Source organism: Pelecanus crispus, chromosome 1 (genome assembly GCF_030463565.1).
Source record: "Pelecanus crispus isolate bPelCri1 chromosome 1, bPelCri1.pri, whole genome shotgun sequence".
In the NCBI taxonomy this organism is placed as follows: Eukaryota; Metazoa; Chordata; class Aves; order Pelecaniformes; family Pelecanidae; genus Pelecanus; species Pelecanus crispus.
Genome location: NC_134643.1, coordinates 77854022 through 77867887, shown reverse-complemented (window position 1 = coordinate 77867887; position 13866 = coordinate 77854022). Strand labels below are relative to the sequence as shown.

Below are 13866 nucleotides of genomic sequence, written 5' to 3'. Positions count from 1 at the left end.
ATCCTAAGAAATAATCCAGTTCCATGCCATAAAGAGGTAAGAAATAATTTTAACAATCCCTGTCACTAAGACTGGGGATGATGTCTTCCTGAACTTAAATTTCAGGATCAGTCTAACCCTGAACTTGTGGTTCAGACACACCAGTGCAGCACCAGGGAGAGTTTTCAAAGCAAGCCACAGCATTCATATGCCCCACCCAGCTCTAGCTATGTTCACGGTTGGGTCAAAAAAACCATCACTCTTTGAAAAGCCATAAATCATAACATGATTTGCTGCTGAAGACAGCTAAGTCTGGAAAACATACTGTTAACTGCTGAAGTTCAGTTGCCACACCTCAGTGTCAGATGTTATCAACAGAAGACAACCACAAGTTCCCTTTACAAAGCAGACTACAACCTGTTTACACTTTAACTTCATTATTTGAGAAGTTACATTATTGCAGCTTTATTCTGGTAGCAATCAAGCATAAAGAGCTGTGCGGAGTATAAGCATAATCTTTCTTACTATGGTAAATCTTACCACTTAATTACCCCAAATTATCAGATTTGTTTCTGATGCTGCTCCATAGGATTCTTCCTGATACAGTACGCCTGGAATAAATGCCTTTCTTCCATTTTAGCCTACCAATTCATAGCCTATTCCAAAGCCAGGGCTTCCAAAGTCAGGACAGATGAGATTAGTATCCTCCACTACATGACAGACAGTTAAAGATTACCTAGTCATAAATAACAACTAACACAGTTAAGGAATACTGTCATCTAAAGATGGTCAGCAATTTTCTTAAATCATAAGTACAAGCTCATGGTACAACTTTTGAGAAAAGAAAATTGATTTCCTACTCCCCAGCTACACCTAAGGTCAAAACAGTGCCTTTTAGCATGCCTCACCACCTGAATCCCTTCTCCTGTTAGAGAGGCTAGCAGGGATTAATTACTTTTAACTGGCCAGTTAAGGACCAGGTGGAAGGAACCACACAGGTGAATGCAGCTGTATACTCATTCACCTGCAGCTGCTGCAAAATACCTGCAGAGGAAGCAAGATAGGGAAGCCCTCAAACACAACTGTTCTCAGCTGAGAAATACCAATGCACCAAGTAGAATTACACTTTGCACGCTTGAGCACACCAAAGCAAGTCAGAGCTGCTCATTCTGCCTCGTTAGAGGATTTCACTCCTCCTAAGCGCACCAGGGGCTTCCTCCACAGCTTGCTGGAGTCATGGGAAGGATTCCCCTTGTCGTTGGTCAGCATAAGCAAGGGCAGATCTCACTCTACGCTCCTTGTACCTCTGCCTGAAGCACTGAAACCTCAGGACCTCCGTAGCCCCTAGGAACTTCAGCTCTCCTTTGCTAACAGTGACTACTAAAGCAGTGCGGTTTGGCCCCTTGGATGCCTTAAAGCAAGCTGGAACACGTCACCCAGGTCAACTGTAGGCACCTTTTCATAGCTGGCTCCTGCAGTACAAATTAAAACTGTGTCATTTTAACCAGTTGCATAATTTTACATTCAAACTCGGTGACTTTTGGGGAAGGAGGACCACACTGTGCATCCTTTAGGAATCTGATTTAGGTGTGACTGCTTCTACATTCATGAGGCTAAAGGCATGGCCACGCTGCAGCCCCAAGCCTGACTGTGATGCTGTGGGGAGAGCCATGTAGTGGGAGCCCCCTCAGAGAGGAGGAGGTACCTCACCAGGATGCCCGGTGCTAGGTGGACATTATATACTCACTCACTGTCCTTGAAGTCATCTAAGATGTTTTTTCTTCTTCTCTGCAGTGTTTCCCTTCCATCGTTTGACGCTGTGCCTCTTTCGTTGTAAATCACACAGTAAACGTAGGGAGGCACGCATCCCACTTTATGGAGCCTAGGACAGTTAAGATGCTTCCTTAGCTTTACACACACATACGTAGTCCCACTGAAATAAAGGGTCTGCTTCCTCTCCACCAAGTGTCATTTGGCAACAGCTGGGTGATTCTGCTGGCTATTTTACAGTGGCAGTTGGATAAATTACTGCACCCTCATTGCATTGCCGCACAAGAGAAAGCTTTCTGACAGCAGCTTATTGCAATTTTTAAAACACCACCAAGTGAAAACCTCGTTTGCCAAAGCTCTCCTTTCGCTCCCAGGTTCACTAACCACATAGAGTGCTCACTGTCACATGAGGAGACATTTATCTAACTGCAGAATCTGAAAACTGCCCAGTTTTCAAAATTAATACTTGCTTATGTTGAGTGTTTGTTGACATGAGCATTCAAATAAAATGGCAGGCTGGCTGTAAACAGAACCCACCTTTTTTCTGATACCTCTGGAAAGCAAGCAGAGGGAACTGTATTTTTTCTTTTCTTTCAGAAAGGTGCACTTTATTAGGTTGTGTACAATTGTATCCTGACCATCCTGACATTTTTCCTTTAACATCCCTCTTCTTCAGCACTGAAATAAAATTTGCATTCCCATTTTTCCCAGCTGACGGCTGTTCCCCAGGCACCAAGCAAGCAGACTGTTACTTCTCCCTATTCATCATTCTGCAGACACCCAGAGAAGGCACCAGAGAGACACCTGCGGAAACCCCACCTCCACAATCTTCGTAGGGTCTCAGTGCAAGAGCCGCCTTCTTTCGAGCTCTTAGCTTCAAGAGTGTTGTCCTTTTTATGAATATGGCTTCTCTCCCTTGGATCATGACTTGGGAAAACAATTACAATTTTTCTCTAGCACTTGTAGTCAATTGCTTTCCCACGCAGCCATAGAATGAAGTACGTTGTTTCCTGAAAGAGGGCTTCTATTTCAATCTTCTCTTTTTAAGTGGGCAGGGTGGAGAAAGGATGTTTTGCAGCCAAATTGCACAGTCCCTACTCAGCTACAAATTTCCACTTCACAAAAAATTAATTAATTTAGGGCTTCAGCGAAGCATGTAAGGCTAAAGAAGCTAAATCCAGGACTCGGGTAATTATAGTAAGTAAGTACCAAGTTAAAATAGTCAGGGGAAGGTCTGTTTCTACTATTGTGCTATGCTACCTGAATGTTAGCTATCAACAGAAATTCAGAAGAAATTGGGTGACAGTCTAAACAGTCATAAAATGACAGCCCTTTTGCGCTCAGAGCAGGAGTTGAATGTGTTTAGCTGCTTGGCTATGCTGGCTGGGTACAGCAGCAGCGAGAACACAAAATTCCTGTTCTGCTTGTTTAGCTACCATGAACAAGCAAGGTTTCCTACAAAGCTTTCCAAGAAAAAAAAATAAACATAAAGCCTGCACGTAAGTGTACACAGTGTGTAATAACTGTGAAGCTACACTCCTACCAAGCACCTTACACTGACAACATTAAAACAGACAAAAACTTCCTGGCGATCATTTCCACCATGGATGCTGTTCATTGCAAGCACATAAAGCACAGTGGCTGACATATTTGGAGCATAAAAACCACCTAATTTGCAAACTTTGTTTTCTGCACCCTTTGTTGCTAGAGCATAGTCCTATGTGTTAGAGGTAAAAAGGTCCTGTCAGTCAATCAACAAGTTGTTCTTAAGTCAATAAAAGTAATTCAAACTTTCTTCCATAGATTTGAAAGAAAAAGCTAGAATAAAACTTTTGCTCGTCTCGGCTTTGGTGCCTGAAAATAGGGCTTTCATTATTTCTTATGTAAGACTACATAATAAGCTATATAAAACACAAATACAATTTCTTTCTTTAGAGGAGTCTGCCTTTGTCTAACAGTGAGTCAGCATCACCTGACAGATCAATTTTCTGTAAGTGTAGGATGTGGATTTCGCATATCACGCTCGCCAAGGGCACCTGTTGGAAACTTGGGTCACTACAGCATGGAATTTCACACCACACGTAAGGTCAACTCAGTGGCCTCTCAGTGCAGAGACCTACATCACAAAGTCTCATCAATTAGAATGAGACTGATACCAGATACCTCAAGTTTTCTGTCCGCCAGATCTGCCTTTCTAGAAAGGGGACAACAACATTCCTTAATGCTTTCTTGGTTCTTTCTGAAACCGTTAACTTGTCTAGTATCCATAGGATCATTCAGGTCGGAAGGGACCTCTCAGGAGGTGTCTAGTCTAACCTCCTGCTCAAAGGTGGGTCAGCTGTGAGGTCAGATGAGGTTGCTCAGAGCTTTATCCCATGAGGTCTCGAAAAACCTCCCAGGATTTCCAGCTTCTCTGGGACCACGTTCCAAAACTTAACTGCCCTAATAGCGAAAAGGCTTTCCCTTGTGACCAGTCTGAACCTCTGTTGTTTCAATTTATGTCCACTGTCTGTCATTCTTCTGCCATGCACCACTGTGAAGAGAGCCTGGCCCCGTCTTCTCCATAAGCTCCCCATAGGTATGGGCAGGCTCCTGTTAGGTGCCCCAAAGCCACCTCTTCTCCCAGCCCAGCTCCCTCAGCCTCTCCTCGTGGGGGAGGTGCTCCAGCCCATGCTACTGCAGTGGCCTTCTGCTGAACTTGTAGTTTGTCGACATCTTTCTGATGTCGGGGGCTCAAAACTGTACAGAGTGTTCCAGATGCAGTCTAGCACACGCGGAGCAGAGGGAAGTAATCACTTTCCTCGATCTACTGGCTGTGCTCCCGCTAATACAGCCCAGGATGCTGTTGGCCTTCTTTATTGCCAGGGCCAGCTCCTGGCACACGTTCAGCTTGCTGCCTGCCAAGACCCCCAGGCCATTTGAGCAGAGCGGCTCCCCAGCCAGGCAGTCTCTGGCCTGTATCGTTGCAAACTCCCAAAATCTCTTGATATCAATTCTGTGGGGACGGCCAGGACACCCTCCCCATGCCGCACACAGCAGAAGCTCCCAGATCTCCGAAGATCATCTGCAATAGTAAGCCAGGATTAACTTCATAAAGACATGAAGCTAAAATATTGTTAATGCACTTTTTCCAGTATCTTTTAAAACAAGTGTACGAGTTCCTCCATAATCTTGTATCTGAAAATGAGAACAGCTGCTGTGAGGTGTTCCTTTCCTCCAAGCATGGTTGTTTATAGTAAAGAATACTAGGCTTTGATCAGCCGCTTATATTTACTAAATTGATTCCAACATCTTTGCCAGTGGGCTGTATGGATTCTCAGCGTGAAATGCTCCTGCTCATTTGAAGTGGTTGAGATTGTTTTTCAATGGAATTTTCCATTATGCTCTGTGCTATCTTTCTTCAAAGCACAATTTGTTCACTGGGCAGTACTCCTTGTCCAACATAATATGCAGAACCATTTAATATCTTGCTCAATACTTTTGTTTTCTTCCCATGATGCTTTACCTCCATTTATTCTCCTGTCTTAACCAAAGTTTCCTTTTACAGCTCTTTCACACATAACCTGTAGTTTGTTAGCAGCTGTTACACAGGGTTTTTTCTCCCCCACCCTCCCTCTCTTCAGTATTAAAAGTTTGGAGGCAGTCAAGACTTCTCAGGGAGGATACAATGACTTTTTCCAAAGGCATTCCCCCCCCCCCCCCCCCCGCCCTTTTTTTTCCCTCCACTGAAAGTTGGGGTGCTAAATGGTACAGACACAGTAACCCCGCATGCCTTACGATTCTGGCATGAGTAGCCCCCTAAGGAGATCACCACCATTACACATTGTTTTTTAAAACGATGTTAAATGTATAAGTGCCAACAGCAGGGGCTGGACAAATCAGCACATGTATGGTAGAGGGGAAAGGAATCCACATCTCCAAGCCCCAATCTAATGGTTTGTCCATTAAACAGCTGTAGCAAATTGGCGTTTTTCTGCTTCCTTCGCGTCAGAGCCCAACAAAAGATATACAGCCTTACGGACTGAGCTGCAGGCTGTGAAAGAGCAGGTAGACAGCAGCTAGTCCAGCAACACAACATGCAAGAACTAGTGGGGTCATGCACCTTACAGTACTACTCACTCACTGAAACGTTACATTATTTCTCAAGGAAAAAAGAGCAATTTTGGCTCTCTTGCTTTATTGTGTTACTTGTTTTTAACTGTATCACAAACTGCATCTCTATTAAATTGGCAACATGCACTAGACACTGAAAAACCACACGTACTTACTAGGGAGCTTATACCTCTGGTTACGGTTTACTTCTAAGTGTGATTAACTGTTTGATACTGACACACTCTTTAACATGAAGTAGGCTAGCATATTCAAATAAACAGCAACTAAGTTTCTACAATGAGGTAATAACAGGCTGCAGAAATACAGCAGTTTTCAAGTACAAAAAATGGAAAGATATGAAATTAAAAGAATTGTAGTATTACTGATGAGCACACCGTCTCCGAGAGCAAAAGTTTCCAAGTTAACAAGTTTGAGGTGATGCGCATGTTAAGCTATACCAGGAAATCTACTATGAAGATCTAACCCCTTTTCCAGCAACATATAAATCTCAAATTAGGACGCCTCAATTTTAAAAAAAAAAAAAAAAATCCACAAGCAAAGCCCAAACATTTCACTCCAAGTTTTTTAAGTCCACTAGTTTAAAAAGCACACAAATGAACAACAACAAAAAAATCCACCCCACCCCCCAACCAACTTGAGATGCACTGGATGAAGTTTTTCTAGGAAAAAACAAAACAAAAAACAGGCCCCAAATTAAAATCTGGTCCCTCAAGCCTCCCAGGACATGGGCATATTTACATGGCTTAGTAAATTGCCACAGCCCAGTTATTCTTAATAAAGACCCTGTTACAGAACTAGGGCTGTGCTGTAGCCTGTTACCTCCCCAACTGTTTTTGCTTCTGTGGAGTCTGTATAGTACAAGAGCCTCACAACAGCAGACTAAATTGATGACTACAGATAGCAAATTTGACAAAATAATATTAAATATTTAATTAAATACCAGTCTGATTAAATATTTTAGTTTTAGTATTCATTACAAATAGGGACAGCTTTGTATTTTTTAATCCTCAAAGCAGGCTGTATACAAGATGTATCCTGTGCCATGTTATACTCTCCCTTTCACTGGTGCAGTCTGGTGAGTGGCTGCATGCAATTCCTTAAGGATCAGCACTCTAAAGACATACTTGAATTGCTCTTCTCTGTCTATACGCAATAGCAACATGTGTAACTTTCAAGTCAATGACAGCATGTCCAATATTTAGAAGTAGGTAGTTTTGATCAGGAAATGAGCAGATATTATGTGGTGATAAACAGCATCCTACAATAATGCAAGGCTGCTAACTCAGAAATACAGAAAATGACCAACAGTTCAGCTCAAAGCTCATGCATCGAACCCTACATTATCTGGTGGGTTTTATTTTTTTCAAATATAAAAAGAGATGCTGGTATTTCTAGAAACCTAAGACAAGGGGCAAAAATGTATTCAGTGTGTCAAGATAAAACCAAAAAACTCTCTAGAGCATGTTGGAGACGACAGGCCTCTTGCTGCCTATGATCACAGCATTCACGTGGCAGCCACTACTTACACGGCAAAGCAACATTACATAGTAAGTTATTTTCAGCTTCTTCATAGCTAATTTCTTCCCAGTCATCCAATGCTTCCTCATCACTGTCTGCTTTACAGGCATTCACCAGTTGCCATGAGAATGCAGAACATCAGCAGAAGCAGAGAAATGGCACAACCAAGTAAGAGTAAGCGTGTCAGTGGCAATAATGGAGTCAAAGAACCATTTGTGAATTACAAACAATAATAAATGCCAGTATCAGACACCTGCAGATTAATTTTTTTTTAAAATGAGATGCCAATGGCAAGAACACTTACTCTGCAACCATTAGAGTTTACTTATCCTTTACCACCCTTTACAGAGTAAAGTAAAATCAGCCAAGTAGTAATACAAATGTTTAATTACCATTTCTGTTAATTAAAACAGATGGCCACCACTGTATTCACATCATTGTCTAGCACTGTCTCCACGGAACTCTGGCAAATTCAAGCATGCCTGTGTTTGAGCATTACAAAAAATATACCAAGAACACAGAAGTTTGAAAGTAGGAGTGAGCAAATTACACACCTACTCTTAATATATTTTCCTTCTCAATTCCCTTTAGGGACTAAGTCCTGTGTAATGAAGGTAACAAATCAGACTGAAGTCAGACATATTTATGAACAGAAAAGAAAGCCAGAAATTAATATTTTAAGTCAAGGAAACATAAATCAATACACGTAATTCTAGAACAGAATCACCAATACTGCAACAGAAGCATTTCTCATACAAAACCTGCAGTTTGAGCTTTGATAAAAGACGTTGTTCCCGACGGAGCACTGCAGAGCCCGACAAGAGCAGGGGCTGGGTGAGCTGTAGCTCCCCGTGGATACAGCACTGTGCTTCCAGCACGACTCGCCGCAGTTCGGTTTTGCAGGGGCGTGCTGCCCCTGGCACTACGAGTCTGGAAGGGGCTGGCTATGCGTGCCGCTTCTCGTTTTCAGCTGCGACTGCGCGATATCTGCCAGGGCACTCTGTATCTTTTCCAGCAGCATATCCCCGCGATAAACTACCTCTTCCAGACGGGCAGCGGCTTCATGATTTTCTTCTTCTAATCGGTACAGACTAGCAGCCTTTAAAATAAAAGGGAGAAAAGTACGGATCAGTTAGCACTCCTGAGAAAAGAGAAAGATTCTCTCTTTAGTCCCTGAATTACATACTAGCAACTTCAGAGCAACTCATTATAGGCTGCAGCCTAAAACAGTGCATATCCACATGGAGTAAACACAAAACACCCCACCGAACAGAGAGGTTAGCTTCTTTCATATTACGACTCCGGGATCAGTACAGCTTTTCCTGATGAGAAGTGAGTATTCATCCCCCTCCCCACTCCCCTACTGAAAGGTGCTCAGCAAGATGTAAGCATAACTTACACAAACTTTTCTGTTAAATAGCATGTTTCAGATGAAACTGTATTATTTAACCTTTTTTCTTTCATATTTTGTTTCAGAACCAAACTGCATTTCAGTTGGACAAAGTTTAGTGAAATAAAACATTTTAACTTCAAAACATTTTAATACTTTGAAGTATTTACCAAATTTAAAACTACTGAAACTTGTTCTAACTCTATAACAGAAAAGACAAAACAAAGTAGTTTCAAATTGATATTTTTTAAAGCAGTTATCCAGGTTTATATACAGGTCCTTAAGAAGTCATGCTTAAACTAACTGGCAAATTCTATCCACATATTCATCTTCTGTTCTGCAACACTGATGTCTTTAGTGAAGGTTACTATATGCATGAAGGACTTGATAGCCCTTGGAGGAAGGGTCACAGAAGGAAGATAGCAAAAGGTAAAAATATGAAATTTAGAATCCAGCTCAATTACTTCAGTCTCAGTTGTTCAATAGCTGACTGCAGGTAAGCAACAGATTTGAGCAGAATACGTACTATCAACTTCACCACAAGGGAACCCAAAAGGGACAGGTAAATTGCGTTGAGCATTAGTGTAGCAGCCCCTTTTATCATTTAAGACAAGCCTCAGATTTTAAACATATACCAAGACAACTTTAGCATAAAAAAACCCCAAACAACCAAAACCAAAAAAAGATTGGCCTAAGTACATCTCTATTAGCCATGTATCTACCACTTCTCAGCAAAATCTATACTGTGTACTTTTAGAGTATTTCAAACACCTTCAAAACAGTCTTTTCAAAGAATGTCGGAATATTTATGTTTAATACTGCACCAAATTAAACAACAGCAAATAAAAATCAAAACTAGCTAACATCTCAAAACCACACCAAACAGAAAAGATCAGAAATTCTTGTGAAACGAGATTCTGCATTAGCAGAGCAAAAAACTGTTCAAGTACCACCTCAAAGGAAAGCATGCCCCTAATAGATAACGAACTCCTCTTTCTGGAGCACTCTGCTTTCCTTGCATCAGCTGTCACTATGATCAGACCCTGTTCAGTCACAGAAGAAGCCTGTAATTTGTCTGCAGCAGGAAAGCTGTCTTGAGCTATTAAATACACAGTTACATGAAATTATGCCGGTGTTAACAGGCCCAAACAGTATGTTCAGCAACTATTGCTGCTAGCAGCATTTCCAAATTTAACCTCCTCTGTTTAAAACTGAATGTGATGTCACTGTCAAATTATTTGTATTTGGCCCAGCAGGCACCTCTAGTATTACTCTTTTGTAAAATGCCTTTGCATAGTCACAGATGACCAACCCAGCTGTAAAACCTTCAGGTGATCTTAAAGCAGTTCCAGGGTTCTGAGAGAAACAGCACTCTTTGCATCCTTGTTGCACTCTAAAAAGAAAATACTTGATGTAAATCTAGAAGTTAGAGTAAAAAAGAAAAAAAAAAGATGCTGTTTAATAGGCAAGATCTGTAGAAAACAGCAAAAAAAAAAAAAAAAAAGCGTTCTTTGAATTGTGAGTCAAAAGCATGTTTTGGAAATGAGAAACAGTTGAGCATTGTGATACTGACTGCACCTGCTAATAGCTGCCTGGCCAGTAGTTGCTTTCTGTTCTCAAGCTCTTCCTAGAGTACCTCTAGAGACAGAAGGAGCAAGAAACAAAAGCTCCCAAGTTGTATGGCTGGTCCAAAGAAGGACACCCTATACTGAAAAGTGAAAAAACTGTTTCATGACAGAGCTGGAGAACCTAAAAGATACCCTGCAAACCCTTTAACAACCAGGAACATTGTGGAAGGACAAGAGGCTTCAGTAAAGTGTTGGCTCTGCAGCTACAAAATGAAATGTGCTTCTAATGAGCGAGAGAGTGTGAAAGATTATCCAAGGGGGGGTAAAAAAAAAACCAACCCACAATGAAAACCCTACAATGCATCAGTACTGTTGCATCTATTGTATTAATATTTGAACAGCTGCAGAAAAAAAAGGGGTAGCAGTTTCCGGTATTGTGGTGTTATGATAAAAGCATTTTTTTTTTCTTTAAATATTTTAACAGAAAAGTAAGTTTAAAATATTCTCACTGTGTATAATCTTGTTTAGAACTAGATGCAAGTTCAGTATCTCCACTAAGCCTATAAAGTACTCACAGGCTACCCTCATGAAAAATTCAGGCTTATTTTAAAGTCATTTTTCAGTATTACATGGCCTAAACAGAAAAAAAATGTGTTTAAAAAAAGGAAGAAGTTTGCCTTCAGTTATGTTTTGATATTTTAGTTAAGAACACTCTTACCTGCAAAGCTGCTGTCGATTCTTCACTAGGCAGGGAATCTATTAGAACATCAATATCTTTTGCAGTTCGTGCAATCAATGCTGCAAACAGTTGGGCGTATTCTTTAAAAGAAAAGTCAGCCTACTCAGTACATTATTAGAAATAAGCACAATTCTGCATACACAGCACAGAAAATTCTACAGACTTGAAGTATGGAGGTGTTAAAAATTCTCCTACATGAAGAAAACAACAGTATCACAACTGACGAGAACTCAGCCATATTAGAAGATGAAGCTAGTTTGATTCCAATCCTAGATTAAACAAGGTAACTGGTTATACAAAGCACGGGGCTTTGTACAAGTGAGAAAATAGCTAGAACTCCATCACGGTAAGCCAGTTAAGAAATTACTAATACCAGTATTAAGTGTCCTAGTTGCTACAATAAGTATTGAAAAGGAACTAGAAACTCATTTAACTTTTCAATCCTTGCCTTGAAATCTGCCACTAGTCAAAAAAAAAAAAAACACTAAAATGATGTAAAGATAGTGATTCAAATGGATTATTTAATTTTAAAAAAAAGAATTTCTATTCAGCCACTGAAATATGGAAAAGGATTGGAACAGACCTTAATTTAGCTGCTATATCATTGAAAGAACTGCATGGACTTTTAGTAACAGGCACCACAAGTCAGAAGCAAAACTTTTCCATATGGAATTGCATCCATTCAATCTGAATTAAGTTCATTACTGCCACTAAAATATTGAAACAGCCCTTTTCAATTTAGAATTTAAAATCTTACATATTTGTTTATGTTGATTGGTTCATGAAAGATTTGTGGAAGCAAGTAAGAAAATACTTTCTAATGGCAAAAAATCTATAGAATAGAGCGGCATTCTCAAAGGTACGCTTGACTTTAACTTAAAAAAATCCCCAAACAACAAAACAAACATAGCCATTTAAAGCTTACTGAGGGTCACCACAGGGTTTACATGTAAAGAGTTTTAAGGCTTTCTTATTAAGACTTTAAATATCTAAAGAGACATAACTGGTAGGGTTTTTTTGCCTCATCAGCATTGCTAACTTGGCTGCCTGATTTTACTGAAGGCACTATATTCAGAACTTTAGGAAAAGACAGATCAAAAGAGAAGTCGTTCATGACCTACCATTTTAAGACCTTAAAAAAGCCTCTAGCTCCTGGCACAGCACTGATGCTGGCATCTGGGACAGCAGCAGGTAAGATGAGGAAGCAAACAAACCTTTCAGCTGGCTCCTCCAACTAACTCCAGTATCGGAGCGCAACCCGCCATAGACCAATGAAGAACTAGTGTTCAACTGTCCTAGAAAGTGCAGCACTGTGCTCCAAACCAGTCTCCCCTGATATCCTAACAGACAAACCTAATCTGATACAAGAAACACATAAAATCTTCTTGGGGGCGGGGCGAGGTGAGGGGAAGAGGGGAAAAAAAAGAAGAAAAAAAGATTCAGGATTAGAATAACATGGGTTTTAAATACTAACTTGAAATTCTCAAATCAGAGAGACCTTTTAGTTTGCCTGATAATTTCAGTGTCTTAGGTCAGTTTCTTCTGTCTGTCTCAAAAAAAAAAACCAAACCACCAAACCCAAACCAGTCAACAACAAAACCACAAATGCCAATAGGGGTATTCAACATGCTGTTATTCCTTAATTAATTACATAAGCTGATGATACCTGGAAAACCACAAATAATTAAAAGTATACAACATGGAGAATTTTAAAGTCATACATGATTTCTTAAAACTAACACTGAATCTTTCTAAAAAGACTTCTTGGAAGTAATGGACAACTCACAACCTCTTGCAGCAGTCCTATTAAAATGGTTTATATCTGTAGAGCTACTGTATCTGTGCAAAAAAACCAGCACAAGAAATACATTGTAATCCTTACTTAACACTTAAAATTGCATTTCTGCTATACAAGCTTATGCAGCAAGTGCAGCTGACATCAATTTATAACTTAATTTCAATCACTCCTCCAGTTACTGGTGCAATAGTTAAGCATGAAATAAGAGTACAGATTTTGTGTTATAGAGCGAATTATATCAGAACACGTTAGGAGTTAGGAGATGCAGAAAGAAAGGCTTGCCTTCCGTCGGATTAGCAGGCTGATCTTTGTTTATTGCTGTCTGAATGTTGCTGAAAGAGGCTGGGGGGCCACACTGCTGCAACACTCCAATAGCATTACAGAACTGGTCTGCGAGCTGCAAGCAGTAAAGAGATCGTTAATTTATTTCACCGCTAAAACTACTTCAATTTTATTTTGCATTCCAGGGGACATCAGGCAGCAGCACACCCCGGCAGCCCGTGACGGCCAGTGGCGATACCCCACTACCTGGGGGCTGCCAGCGCTCGGGGCTGGGGACAGGGGACCGCGGGGGCGGGGAGAGGGATCGCACCCCCTCACACGGGCAACAGCGGCCAGGCCCGGGCGCAGCGGCAGGGGCCGCGGAGGCAGGAGGGGCCGCGGAGGCAGGAGGGGCCGCGGAGGCAGGAGGGGCCGCGGAGGCAGGAGGGGCCGCGGAGGCAGGAGGGGCCGCGACCCTGCGCCAGCCCCCCTCCCCGCCGGTAAGAAGAACGACAGACACCGGGGGAGAGAAGAGATCAGCGCTCGCCTCACCGAGTTCACCGCGTCCTGCAGCTGCGTTAACCGATCCGCCATGGCGCCGGCGCCGCCGCCGCCGCCACCACCCACCTGACCGGGCGGCAGCGACCAGCGCAGCCAATCGGGCGCCTGGATGTTGGGTGGGCGGGAAGGGGCGTGGCCGGGGCGTGGCCCGGCACGGGCCGCCTTCCGG

At 41.8% G+C, this 13866-nt stretch overlaps 1 protein-coding gene across 3 annotated transcripts; it reads right to left on the bottom strand.

The window, feature by feature from the left end:
* Positions 1–2283: 2283 nt before the first annotated feature.
* MED21 (mediator complex subunit 21) lies at positions 2284–13734 on the bottom strand. Of its 3 annotated transcripts, none has more exons than XR_012831997.1 (5): positions 13689–13734; positions 13158–13272; positions 11057–11157; positions 7773–8479; positions 2284–4813 (listed from the first exon to the last, which is right to left on the bottom strand). XR_012831997.1 is itself a non-coding variant. In XM_075727985.1 (4 exons), exons 1-4 carry the CDS (start codon positions 13728–13730, stop codon positions 8303–8305), a joined length of 435 nt encoding a protein of 144 aa, XP_075584100.1. In that variant the 5' UTR covers positions 13731–13734; the 3' UTR covers positions 6405–8302. The 3 variants fall into 3 exon arrangements, 1 of the variants encoding a protein (XP_075584100.1); XR_012831998.1 differs by having other exon boundaries at positions 8142–8479; XM_075727985.1 differs by lacking the exon at positions 2284–4813 and having other exon boundaries at positions 6405–8479.
* Between the last annotated feature and the right edge of the window lie 132 nt (positions 13735–13866).